Source organism: Trichosurus vulpecula, chromosome 3 (assembly GCF_011100635.1).
Source record: "Trichosurus vulpecula isolate mTriVul1 chromosome 3, mTriVul1.pri, whole genome shotgun sequence".
Classification (NCBI taxonomy): Eukaryota; Metazoa; Chordata; class Mammalia; order Diprotodontia; family Phalangeridae; genus Trichosurus; species Trichosurus vulpecula.
The window spans coordinates 232,935,576-232,950,053 of record NC_050575.1 but is presented as its reverse complement, the minus strand read 5'-3'; the positions used below and the strand labels follow the sequence as shown (position 1 = coordinate 232,950,053).

The 14,478-nt window shown below is 36.8% G+C and overlaps 1 protein-coding gene across 1 annotated transcript in view; it reads right to left on the bottom strand.

The window, feature by feature from the left end:
• MBOAT2 (membrane bound O-acyltransferase domain containing 2) overlaps positions 1 to 14,478 on the bottom strand; it is a 185,909-nt gene that overhangs the window by 50,915 nt on the left and 120,516 nt on the right. Inside the window, exon 5 of the mRNA XM_036753079.1 lies at positions 2,953 to 3,008. Within this exon, the coding sequence (XP_036608974.1) occupies positions 2,953 to 3,008 (56 nt within the window). The remainder of the gene's footprint in view (positions 1 to 2,952; positions 3,009 to 14,478) is intronic.

Genomic DNA, 14,478 nt, shown 5'->3' with positions numbered 1-14,478 from the left:
AAAAAGGTTTTGCCCAAACAAAACCAATACAGCAAAAATTAGAAGGAAAAGAGGCAAGCAAGTGGAAAAATCTTAGCAGCAAGTTTCTCTTATAAAATTTCATATCCAAGGTACCTAAGGAACTAATTCAAATTTATAAGAAAATCATTTTTTAACAGATAAGTGGTCAAAGTTTTCAAGGAAAAGAAATCAAGCTAACAATAGCCATATGAAAAAAATGCTCCGAATCACTAATAATTAGAAAAAGCTCAAATGAAAGTAACTCTTAGTTTCCAACTCACAGCAATCAGAAAGGCTAAGATGATAATTGTTGGAGGAGCTGTGGGAAACCAGGCACACTAATGCAGTATTGGTAGAGCTGTGAATTGGCCTATAAAACAATTTGGAACTATGCCTAAAGTCACTAAATTGTACATATATCCTTTGACCCCAAAATATAATTACTATATCTATCCTCCAAAGAAATCAATGTTCACGTATTAGGGAATGGCTAAAGAAATTCTAGTATGTCCAAGTAATGGGATATTATTATGCCATGAAAAATGATGAAATGAATAGTTCCAGAAGAAGTGTATAAACAGATACAGAGTGAGGTAAACAGAATCAAGAGAACAATTTTACACATTAGAAAAACAACTTTGAAAGACTTCAAAACTCTAATCTAGCAAAGACAAACCATGATTCCAGATGATCAAAGATCATCTGCAGGCTACTCATCTCCTGACAGAGAATTAATGGAAAGAGTTTGTGACCAAACACAGGATAGAGAGGATCTCAAAAAATGAACAATTTTGATTATATAAACTTTTTAAAATTTAGTTTTTCAAATTAAACATAATTTAAATTATGCTTATAACTATATAAACAAAACCAGTGCAGTTAAAATCAGAAGGAAACAAATTACCTGGGGAGAAAAAAACTTTGTTTCAAGGTTCTCTGACAAAAGTCTCATTCTACAATATATAAGGAACTGATTCAAATTTATAAGAATAAGAACTATTGCTGTTTAGATAGTCAATGGACATGAACACATAGCTTTCAGCGGAAGACATCCAAGCTATCAATCATACAAAAAAATGTTTCAAATCACTGCTAATTAGAGAAATGCTACTGAGCTCCTACCCCACACCCAAAAGATTGGCAATGACAAAAGAAGAAAATGAAAATTGTTGGAGGGGCCTTGGAAAACCAGGCAGACTAATGCACTGTCAATGGAACGATTTGGAACGAAATGCAGCCATTTTCAAAAGCAATTTAGAACTATGCCTAAAAAATCAGGAAAATTATGCACACATACTTATTGAACTAGGTATACTAATACTAGGCCTATACTCCTATGAGATCAAAGAAAAAGAAACCTAAGCAATTACATACAGTAGCTCTTTTTATTGTAAGAAAGAACTAGAAACTAAGGGGGTGTTTATCTATTGTGAAATTGTTAAACAAACTTTGGTATTTGGATGTAATAGAATACTGCACTATAAAACATGACATAATGGACATTTTTTATGAAACCTGGGAACACCTATGTACAGTGAGCAGAACCAGGTAAACAATTTATACAATAACAACAACATTATACATATAGAAAAAAATGATGAAGAACTTGACAACTCTGAGCAATGTAATGGCCAACAATGATTCTAGCAGACTGATGATGAAGCATGGAACCGGCCACCCATCTCTTGACAAAGATGTGAGGGACTCAGGATGCTGCCTACAACATATATTTTCAAACACAGGCAATGTAGTAATGTGTTTTGCTTGACTATGCATATTTGTTACTAGAGCTTTCATTTTCTTTCCTTTTTTTTTTTTTAAAAGCAAATGGCATAGGGTAGGAGAGAGAGGAGGAATAGGTATATGGGGGGTGGGGTGGGGAGGAAGAAGAGACAGTCAATTAAGACATCTCTTTTGAAAATGCTGAGAGAAAAAAAAATAACAGAAAGAAGGCCAAGAAGAACCACAGAGAATCAAGATTGTTCTGAATATTAAAGGTTGAACTTATCATATACTTAATAAGATTAAGCAAGCTAGACAAAATAGATTTGCAGTTTTTTGTACAGTCCTCTTTTTATGTCTTATTACTATGTGTAGTGACCCAGGGTCACTTCTACACTATACTATAATGAGGTAATAAAGTAAAAGTGGAGGCAGGATAGTATTGTTTTATCTATTTATTTTTATTTTTGACTATAGCTTTTGTATCTACATTGCCTTAATTTTTGAATGTTATCTCTCACTCAGTGAGACGTGTTCTAACAAAGAATAAAAATCATTTTAACAAAGAATAAAAAAAGAGAATAAAGCATCTCAGTAAGACTAGCTAACACATTAACTGAGTCTGACCCAGGTTCTCTGACTAAATCCTCTATGCTTTCCACTATGCTATTCTGCTTCTAAATATATTACCACTCTTTACTTTGATTTTAACTTTGGTCACTAATATGTGTGTTTGTGCATACACACATATTTATTAGCATGTATGAATATATGTACAGTGTACATATATATAGATACATGTGTGTCTATATGAACATATAGATATACTATAAATAACTAGTATCTAAGCCAGCCATCCTTCCCAAATACTTCTCTGGATTTTTCTGAGATTTGGAGTGCTACAAAAATGCCATAGGAAAAAAGAATAATTATTGTTTTGATTTATAAATCAACCTATGATTTCACTGTTGTAGGGAACTTTTTATATAGAAACTCCTCTCCTAAGTGGAAACAGGCAATGTTTCTAAAGCTTCTAGTGTTAGAGGTAACTGAAAGTGTAAGTGACTTGTTCATGGCCACATACCTAATAAGTGTCTGAGGTCTGACCGAAGACTAACCCTCTGTCCACTGAGCAATAGTGCTTCCAGAGTAAAGATTACTTGGCTAAAATAATAGGGAAAAAGTCTCAGTGAAGAATTTAAAATAAATAATTCAGCTTAAAATCCTTACCATCGTGAATCTCATAAGCCAAACTAGTGATCTTCTGTGTAATTATCATCATTGGGCTGTGGCAAAGAAAATGAAAACATTTTAAAAGAAAAATCATAAACACAGTATCTACATATTTCAAGAAGGTTTCTTCATTGTTTCTATGACAACAAAAGTTGATTAGAAGAAATCTCATTCCACAATTTGTTTACAAAGATATGTTTCAAGGAAAAATAATAACATGTCAACAGCTACAAAAAAACAAGTGTTTTTTTTAATTCTGAAGTTTAGTTATAACATTTGTTTCTACAATCTTTGTGTAATAATTTGTAGGAATAAAAAAGATAAAAACGAATTTCTTAGGTCTATAATAAATCATGTATGTTGCTATTTCAACAAAAAGATTTATCGAAAGAAACATGTTTTCCTGATCCCTTTGGACAGGTATTTCTGGGACGTAGTCCTTCATTCCTTAGTGGCCATTACTATTTACCTGAGATAGCTCTCAGATAGGTAACACAACCACCTATAAAAGATGTAAAACTGTGTATAATAATAAAATTGAGGGACTGAACATCATGTATCCACAAAATAAAGAGATATTAAGGTGTACCTAACAAGAGCATTTCAGCAAAACTAATCAACACGTTAACCAAGTCTAACAGCATGTATAATGTTCTACATTCATAGTCCTTTGACTGCGAAAAAGAGAGGAAGGCGGACCTTCTCATTTTTTCTTTGGTAACAAGCCTGGTCATTATAATTGCACAGCAGCATTTTATTCTTTTTCATTGTTGTTCTCTATATTTACACCTTTGAAGTCATTGTGTATGTGCTTTTCTAGTTCTGTTTACTTCACACTCTATCAATAAATTAGTATAAGGTTTTCCAAGATTTTCTGAATTCTTCATATTGATAATTTTTATAGTATAGGAAATTTCATTATGTCCATATAACACAATTTGTTTAGCCATTTTCCAAATGATGGGCATCTACTTTATTTCCACTTCTTTGCTACCACAAAACGTGCAGGTATGAATGTTGCATTGCATATGAAATCTTTCATTTCGTTCTTTGTCCTCTTTGGGTATGTACCTAATAGCGGAATTGCTAAGTCAAAGGGCATAAACATTTTAATCCCTTTTAAAAAAATCTAAATTGTTTTCCAAAAAGATTAAACCAATCCATACCTCCAATAGCATTAGTGGATACAATTGCATATTAAGAAAGTACACAGGAAACAGATGGAGGAGACATAGTGGAGGACCCGTGGGTGAATATCAATAGAGGCAGAAATAGAAATTATAATTACTGAAGTATGTTACAGGCTCCCTTAACAGAAAGAACTAGACAAGGAATTCATGACAAATCACAAGCCCTGGAACAGAGACGTGGCATCAACAACAGAAAATTTAAAAGGAAATTTCAATTATCAGTCAGTCAATAAGTATTTGTCAAGCATTTACTATGTACCAGGCACTGTGTTAACAGCTGAGGATACAAAGAAAGGAAAATACATGGTCCTTACCCTCAAGGAGCTCACATTCTAATACAGGATACAATAAGTAAAACAACTATACATATATATACACACACACACACACACACATACACACATATATATATATGTATATACATACACAGTGTATATGTACAGATATACACAAGTGTATATACGTAAACTCAGAGGAAGAGCACCGTAAGTGTGGGGAGAAAGGAGACTGCCCCTAAGCAAAACCTTGAAGGAAGCCCAAAGATGGAGGTGAGGAAGGAGAGCATTATAGGCATGTGGAACAGACAGTGAAAAAACACGGAATTGGGAGGTGGAGTATAGGGTCAGAGAGCAAGAAGGGTGTTGCTGATGAATTGTAGAGATCATCGAAGAGAGGAAATGTAAGAAGACTGGAAAGGTAAGAAGGGGTCAGGTTGTGAAGGGCCTCAGAAGCCAAGGAGATCTTATATTTGATGCTGGAAATAATAGGGAGCCCCTAGAGTTTATTTATTAAGGTGGTAACATGGTCACAGAATTGAGGTTGCCAGTGATGGTGTGAGCATGGTACTTAGGAGGATGGCAGTGCCCTTAACAGTAATGAGTTGGGAAGAAGAAAGTGTTTGGGGGGAAAGATAATGAGTTCTGATTTGGACATGTCAAGTTTGAGATGTCTATAAGACATCCAGTACAAGATGTCCAAAAAAGCAACGGGTGGTATGAGATTAAAGCAATTTTAAGCCTTAATGGCTGAAAACAGCACGAAGACTTTTATGATACCCTACAGAACTGAAAATCATCTGGAGAGATGGTAATTGAATCCAGGGGAGCTCATTAGATCACCAAATGAGATAGTACAGAGGGAGAAGAGAATAAAGCCCAGGACAGAGCCAAAGAGAATACCCAAAGTTGGCAAGTGTGACCTAGAGGCGGATCCAGCAAAGCAGCCTGAGAAGAAGCAGAGAGAGAGGGAGGAGAAGTAGGAAAGACCGACGTCATGAAAATCTGGAGAGGAAAGAGAGAAAGGAGAAAAAGGTGACTGACAGAATCGAAGGCCACAGAGGGGTCAAGAAGGATAAAGAGTGAGAAAAGGTTATTAGATTTGTCAATTAAAGCATCACTGGTAACAGTTTTGGTTAAACTGATGAAGTTGGAAGTGAGACTGCAGAGTTCAGAAGAGAGTGAGAAGAAAGGAAGTGGAGACACCGATGGCTTTCTCCAAGAGTTTAAACACAAAAGAGAGCAAAGATAAAGGATTACAGTTTGCAGGGATGGCTGGACCATGTGAGAATTTTAAAGGATGGGGGAAGACATGGGCACATTTATAGGCAGCAGGGAAGTAACCAGTAAAAAGGGAAAGAGTGAGAGCAATAGAGATTGAAGTCTGCCAGGAAAGATGAGATGGAGAGCACCTGTTGAGGATTTTGCCCTGGCAAGGAGAAGGGTCACTTCAACTAATAGGAATAACTGCTGGATTTTTCTCTCTGCCAAAAGCAGAGCAGGAATAAGTTTCTGATTTGCCTTAATGATAATTTCATCTTTCAAATGGTAGAGGATACAATATGGAGAAATAATTTTGAGGACCAAAAAAAGAGAATTAACTAAAACCATACTACGGATACACAATTAATTCATCAAACAACTTAGATTTTTTAAACATGTGATAACAGATGAAAGAAGTATGGATAATAATGTAAGAGGAATGCTAAAGTCTGGCACAGCCCTATAAAAACCGTGTTAAGAATGCTAAAGCTCGAGATAGGCTTAGTCTCAGAAAGAAAGCTAAGGCGAACAAAAAGAACTATTTTTAAAACTATATTGAATTTTAATAAAATGTAAAAAAAAGGATAACTTTGTTCAAAGACTCTTATCAATAATATCAAGGTAGGTACAAAACATGGACATGTATGCAAAAAGGCTATATTGTCATATAATACATCCAGCAAAGGGTCCAAATAGAAGAGGGATTCCCTATTGATGGTCAAGTTCCCTCAGATCCTCTTTGCAGACAGCATTCTGGTGACTGCATCATGATTAAGAACAAGGCAATCTCCTAAAAGAGATTCATAGTCATTTAAAAGAGTTTGGGCTGCATTAAGATAGGTATTACTGCCAAGAATAAAGTGGTGATAGCCCCACTGTACCATATGCTCTGGTCAGACTACATTTGGAAGGACACTGGCCAGGAAGATAAAACAAAATAACAAAACAAAACAAAAAAAGGAATTGTACATGAAATCACGAATTTCTATTATATGCAGCTTGCTTTGCCTTTTCAGTACATAATAATTTAACATTTTACTTTCAAAGCTGTTCAGTCTATTTCCTTCTGGCCTTTCTGCTCTTGTCTGTGAATTTAAAATTTTTTCAATGACCCTCTTTTGTTTGTTTCTTTCTGTTTTATCTACTCATCCCCTTTCCCTTCCAGCACTGCCTCCCAATTGAAAACAAAATCCTTGTAACAAACATGCCTAGTCAAGGAAAACAAATTTCTACATTAACTTTGTCTGAAAAGGTGTCTCAAGTCCATCTGTCAGGAGCTGAGTAGCATGCCTCTTTATCATTTCTTTAGAATTGGGATCTTCGCAGTGAACAAGTTCTTATATCTTTCAAAGTTTATTTTCTTCCTAATGTTGTTGGTATTGTATAAACTGTTCTCAGGATTCTGCTCACTTTAGTATGCATCTGTTCAGAAAAATCCTCCCAGAATTCTTTGAAACTGTCCTTTTTGTCACTTCTTATGAAATAATAATATTCCATTATATTCACATACCACAACTTGTTCAGCTATTATCTAATTGATGGTACTCCCTTAGTTTCCAGTTCTTTGTTATGACAAAAAGAGCTGCTATAAACATTGATCTCTGTGAGACACATACAGGTCTAGTAGCAGCATCACTGGGGTCCAAGTATATGCCCGGTGTAGTGACTTTTGGGGCACAGTTTCAAATTGCCTTCCCAAAATGAGAGGAGCAATTCACAATCCTACCAACAGTATACCAAAGTGCCTGTTTTTCTGTAGCTAACACCTCTAGTAGCTGTCATTTTCCTTTTCTGTCACTTTTGCTTATCTGATGGGTGTGAAATGGAACCTGAGGAATTTAAATGAAATGGAATTTAATTTGCAGCATTTACTCTTTAAAAATATTCTTCACAGTTAAGGCTCAGGCCCCATTTTAAATATGCATCCTCTAATCTCTTGCATAGCTGATGTTATATTTATGTTCCTAAACTAATTAAGATGGCCCTTAATCTTTCCTCTTATGGCAAAAAAAAATTCAAATTTTAATTCTTCCTCATAAATTTTAACCTTTTAAATATTTTTGGTATACCTAATAAATTCTAAGAATACCTAGCGTTCCTGGGAGTTGAATAAATAAATCCTAATTTCACTCAATAAAGAGATATACTCTTTATTATAAAAATGCACCTTCTTTAAATGAAGAAAATTAGAAAATTAATATCTTAATTTTCACAATATTTTTCAGTAGTTTCATATATTAAACCCTCAGATTCTATAATTACATACATAATGCATAAAAGGAAATAAATGTAATAATGATAAATATTGTATTTATATATCTTTTGTGCCTTTCTTCCACGATGACATAGGATTTAAAAATTAAGCTGTACAACACTCCTGTGGATTTAGGTAATTGTAGTGGTTTAGGCTGTACATGTGAACAAATGAAAGTAGAAACATTTAAAAGGATTTTCCCCAAAGTTACATGCTATCAATGGCAAAGCCAAGAAGGCTGAATTGAACTACTGCCTACTTCTTAGTCAAAAGACCATCCTTTGTGGTAAAATGAATGTGATAAAGATTAACAAAGTTGAATAAATTTGACTATCGAACTAATTTCTAAGAAGTATTAAAAAAAACTAAATTGGCTTTGTTATTCTACTAAGATAGTATTAAAATTCTATTTGTAAAAATGTTTATCCTAAACAACTAAGCCTTTTACTTTCTGTCCCCCTGATCACAGGACAGGCTGAACGCCAGAGATTTGTTAGTCTTCCTATCTGGAAGGGATAATAACGTTATCAGTATTAGAGATGGAACCCTGGTTGGTTGGTTGGTGTCCTTCTTTCTCGAAGAGGACCAAAATGACATCATTATGTTAGAGTCAAGGTACAGGGTGTCCAACTGTGGCTGATCAGACCAATACAAGCTCAGATTGCTCTACCACAGGTGGGGCACAAGTAATCCATATAAACATCTGGAGTGGATATGTCTCTAAATTTGCACAGCTTATGTTTCTTTTGAGCTACTGCAATTCTGCTTTGCTCGCAGAGCACAGCACCTCCTTCGATGAAGGGATGCTGATATCTCCCATGTCACACAATCAATTCCAAAGTTCTTCGGAAAGGCCTTCAAAGTGTCCTTGTATTGCTTCTTCTGACCACCATGTGAGCATCTTTCTTGTGTGAGTTCTCCATAAAATAGTCTTTTAGGCATTGGAACATTTGGCATTTGGCATTAGAACAACATAGCCAGCTCATCAGAGTTATGCTCTTCTACAGTAGAGTATGAATGCTTGGCAGTTTAGATTGAGAAAGGACCACAGTGTCTGGTACCTTATCAGTACCTTATCCTGCCAGGTGATCTTCAGAATTTTCCTAAGACAATTCAAATGGAAGTGACTCAGTTTCCTGGCATGGCACTGGTATACTGTCCAGATTTCACAGGCATACAACAATGAGGTCAGTACAACAGCTGTGTTGTTTGGCAGTTAGTCTAATACCTCTTCTCCCCCACACTTTCCTAATTAGCTTCCCAAACACTGAGCTAGCTCTGGCAATGTGTACATCCATGGAAAGTATATTGCCAAGGTAAGCGAACTTATCCACAGTATTCAAAACTTCTCCATTTGCTGTATGGTTCCAAGTATGGATAGCAGGGTCCTGACTGGTAGAGAAACTGTGTTTTCATGGTGTTAACTGTTAGGCCAAAATTAGCAAAAGCAGCAGAGAATTGATCCATACTCTGCTGCATCTTAGCTTCAGAGGCTGCATTGAATGCACAATCATCTTTGAACAAAAAAAAATCATGCACCAACTCTCCCTTTACTTTAGTTTTGGTTTGTAGCCTTTTCAAGTTAAATAATTTACTCTGATTAAAGATGGAAAACCTTTCCATAAGCAGGAAGAGCACACACATGAGCTCACCTAGCTCCCTTTTTCTACTCCTTTCCCACCCCCACCCCCTCTCCACTGGCTGAAGACCACAGACCTCCTTAGAGATGGAAAATGGGGAAGACCTGCTACTGCTTACCCAAGTCTATAACAATCTTCAGTCTTATGCTTAAAAACTATCTTCACCATTGCAAATGAAACATGAGGCTTAACAAGCTCCTAATAACATGACTAGCAACAGTGGAGAGCCGAGTTGGAACACTTCCCATGGAGCACTTTGGCTTCACGAGGAAGGACACATGCACTTGGACCTCTTGATCATGGTTTGTCTCTTGTTCCCTGTGACATGCAGTAGGAGAGAGAAATGTGCTAAATAGTTTAAAGCTCTTAAAGCTTAAAGCAGGACTAAGGTTTTAGGGACACCCTGTATTTACATGTAATTGTGATCTGCACTGTTGGAAGGAGCATCCAAATTGATGAGAACCCAGATCCACTTGAGTGATTTATATGTGTACATGTTTTCTCCCCCAAAAGAATCTAACTTCCTAGAGAGGAGATATTATTTCATTTTTGTCTCTGAATCCACAGTGGACACCCACAGTACAGTATTTGTCACATAATTGATGCTTAATATGTGCTTTCTGATTGACTGACATTTTACTACTGACATCATATACTTGTTTATATAATAACTTCGTGGATCCCTTAGCCCCCTGCTTACTTTGAATGTAGAAATACCTTCAAACTTCATCACTGCTGCCACTTCTAAAAAGGTCTGAGACAAGAAAAACCTTATTTGAGTTATAAAATCAGTCCATTTCCAGGACAGAAGGCTTCCAAGGAGGGTTGCTTATGGCTTTAAGAAAAGCCATAAGGAAATTGAATAGCGTCTCACCTTCTTGCTATAATGGAAAGCACACTGAATTTGGAGTCAGAAGATCTAAGTTAAAAACTGTTTTTGTCACTTATTACCTCAGTGATCTTGGGCAACTTATTCAACCTTTGAAGCTTCAGTTTCCTCATTTGTAAAATAAGAGAACAGACTTTGGCGACTTCCAAGGTTCCTTCTAGCATTAAATCTATGATGCAGTTTCATGTGTGGGTACTGACTGAATAAATAAAACAATGCCACTCTGCCCTTTAAGTAAAATTCAAAATGCTATTATGATAACTTTAACCAGGTGAGAATACTTCTCATCTTAATCAATCATTGATTTTAAGGTGACTGCAAAAAGCAAACAAAAAAACCCTGGAACCATTTATATGACCTTGAAAGCCATTTGATAAACCTGAGTGACATTGCACAGCAAGCCTGTTTGGAGTGGATGAGAAAATCTGGTCATGATCTGAGCGTCATCTATAAAATAACAGATAGTTCAAAGCCAAGGATTCAAGCTTCAGACCCCTTAAATGTTGTACATCTTCCAATGAAGACTATGAGAAAAACTACTGAGGGGTGAAAGAGAAGAACCCACACCTTGGTTTGAGGAGGACCTTGTGAGCTTTAAAGAGCCTGGCAGATTTTGGATTTCCTGTCAGCACCTTAGCATCATCCCCAAGTAGCTGATAGCAGTATCTTCTACTGGGAGGTGAGAACAGAATGGATACACTGAGGAAAGGCAGCTTCAAAGCATACTAGAAGGAAACCAGGAGAAAGCTCCAACATATCCAAGGAGAAAAATGACTTCTAGCAACCAGGAGCTGTGAATTACCCCTTGGTCACATGTGCTTTCTAAGCTTGGGCCCATTTTCCCCCACACTCTGTATGTTATTTGCTGGAGAATTTGTCACAATCTTTTTTTTTTCTTCTAGGAGAGTAGGGTGATGGTGCAGAGAAGGATGTTTTATACCAACTCTTTTTAGTATCCCACCTCAGTATATATTCTTTTCTAAAAGCTAGCTAACTCAAGCTGATTAATTGATATTAACAGATGATGTAGGAAGCACACCTATGGGGGCTTGTGAGCTATAATGCATTAGAGAGATGCCCTCAACCCTTCAGAACTATCCTCTTGGACCCTAAAGGGAGACATACTATTTGAGCTCTGGTGATCCGATTTGCCCGTGGCAGCTAAGGTTGAAAGAGTAAGTCTAGACTATACATACTACATTCTGGTCTCCTTGAGTCAGGTACATTCGATATAGCTACATTTTCTCTATCCACATCTGAAAAGAGGAACAGATGCTTCCTCTACAAAGAGAAAACATCTCAAGATTCTCTGAATATTGTAATTTGTATGTAACATAAAATGTTCCCAAAATGTTATAACTAATAGAATATAATGGGTTGGAAAAGGACAAATTGTTCAACATTTCGCAGTTTCAACTAAGAGGAACTAAGTTATCAATCATGGGATTGTATTTTTGGAATGGGAAGGGAGTTCACCTAGTCCAACTCCCTCATTTCACAGATAATAAAACCAAGCCCATGGAGCTTGAGCGACTTACTCAAGGTCACAAAGAGAGCAAGGATCTCAGTCAACATTTGAACCCAGAGTTTCTGACTTCAAATCCTGTGCTCTTCCCACTACACTACAGTAATCTGAAAAGTGAAGAAATATAGGATTTATTGATTACAAAAAAAGAGAGGGTAGTAAGATTTATTTCCACTATACAATACAGTGAAACATTTTCAGAAAATGAACATTAAAATGGAAAGAAAAATTTTAATACCAATTGCAAAGATCAAACTGCCATGTGGAGACTACTAAGTTAAGCCCCAAAGCTGATATTATCATATAAAACTTGTGCATGAATAAACTTAGATTGTACAGCAATTAGCATCTCTGATTACCTTACTTCCAGTAATAACCTAAAGGAAATGCTTTTACTCAGTCACTAAAAAAGTGAGAGAATAGGCACTCTAGTCCAGAATCCAACACATATGTAACCTTACAGGCTCTATGCCTCATAGTGCTTCTGTGAAGACAAGGGACCCAAGCAGACATTATCCCACAGCTAACCAGTTGGTGTTATCTTTGGAACTTGGCTTCTGAGACTGTTTGAAAAGCTTCTGGGAGAAAGAAGTCAGAAGCCATAATGAGCAGCCATTTTTGTTCCCCACCACATAGCAAGCATGGACAAAGTTGAACAGATAACTTATATCTATGAGTACCAATTCCTCTGCCCCTTCCTCTGGTTGCAAACAGTGGGAACTGGAAGTTGAGTGACCTTCCTTCTCCTTCCTAGACAGGAATTAATGGGGTATGCATGGTGTTACTGTAGACCAGCAGGAAAGAACCTTGCATTTCTCCTCACATGACAGTTAAAGGGTGATTAGTATCTCAAAGCTCATATCTCCATTAAGAAAGTGGGCAATTTCTTCTCTCTTGGGCTTAACTTAGAAGAAATTGATTTTGCCTCATAGGTGACAACAGAAGTCCTGAAATTTGTCCTATCCAGAATGCTTGCTAACCTTGATTTTATGCCCTACCCCATATACAGATGTTTATGTATGTTTCTCTTTGTCTGATTAATGCTGCCATGGGAAGAGATTTGAATCTGAAGGAAGATAAAACACCCTTGCTTTAAGCGGAAGTTCAAGAAAAGGAGATATTGTCTACATTTGACACTCATTGAAATATTACCCCTCTAAGAAACCAGCTAGTTTCCATAAGAAGAGCCTTGTAAGTGGAAAGAGAGAGAATGTGTGTGCATACATTTATGTATTATGTATATGTTTATGTATGTATCTCCTTTAAATTCTAGAGGTTCTTAGCCCAACTAATCTTCACAATGACAAATGTCATGTGAATTAATCTTCACTGATAAATGAATCTTCACACTGACAAATGTAAGCCCAACTATGCAACCTAAAGGGGCCTTACCCATCTCCTATTCTCCGTGGTTCAATGGGCCTGGAAAGCAGTAAGCTATAGACTTCTCTTCAGGGTTCTAGAAAGTACAACCTCAAGGGACAGAGGGTATCTTTTCCAATGCTATCAGCTAGAGTCTCCATTCTATTGCCCCCAATATTATTAGTTACTATCAGCTAATCAGCCAGCCTTAATTACCTTTTATAAAGGAGTATTTATTACTCCTTTGGTACAAAGTTGGTATAAAACACCACCCCCCAAAGTCTGCGATACACTCACCCTACAAGTACATGGAGTAAAAGAGAAAGTGAACTCAAGTGTAGCAAAGGGGTAACTCAAAGATACTAGTCCTTTTGCTGGAGTCCTCTCAGGTACGGTGTTGTTTTTCTGCTATCTGTGTCTGGTCTGTCCTTGGCTCTCTTTTTAGGTACTGTAGCAAGCCGATTCAGGAACTATGCTGGGATGCGGATGGGAAGATGGAAAGTTCTCCAGACCTCCTAAGTTCATAAGGTTTCTTCCCATCAAGTGAGAAGGGAGCAGACTGAGACCAATGCTCTGATCCCACCTTCGATGCCTTCCCAGCGTTCTGAATTAGTTCTCTAATTTTATGTCAGCCCCAAAGGGAGTTATGTATCCAAACCCAATTCCTGTGTAATGTCATTCCAGATGACAACTGATATACTCAGTCAATACCTTCCCTTACACACCTGAGTGTATAAATATATACACATATGTATACATGCATGCATACGTGTGTATAGACATATGTATAATGTTCCAAAAGTTTTAAGCTTTAATAGCTTAAATACATATGTATATATATGTATCTTTCTCCCCCCCCCCCCCCGCTTTCTCTTTCCCCCCTTCCTCATAAACTCTCGAAGCAGAAAGGGGATCTCTGCTGCCCATAGAGTATCCACCAATGAAACCTTCAGCTATAAGAAAAACTTCCCTTAAATCATCTGTCTTGCAGGTGAGGGAGGCCTATGCTTATAGTAGATCTAGCAACCAACCCCCCTGCTATCTTACTTGTCCAGGTTTTCAGTGGGCCTTAAAGCCTGACTGGCCTTAAAGAGAAATACACCCTCTTAATGCTATAAGTTGGTA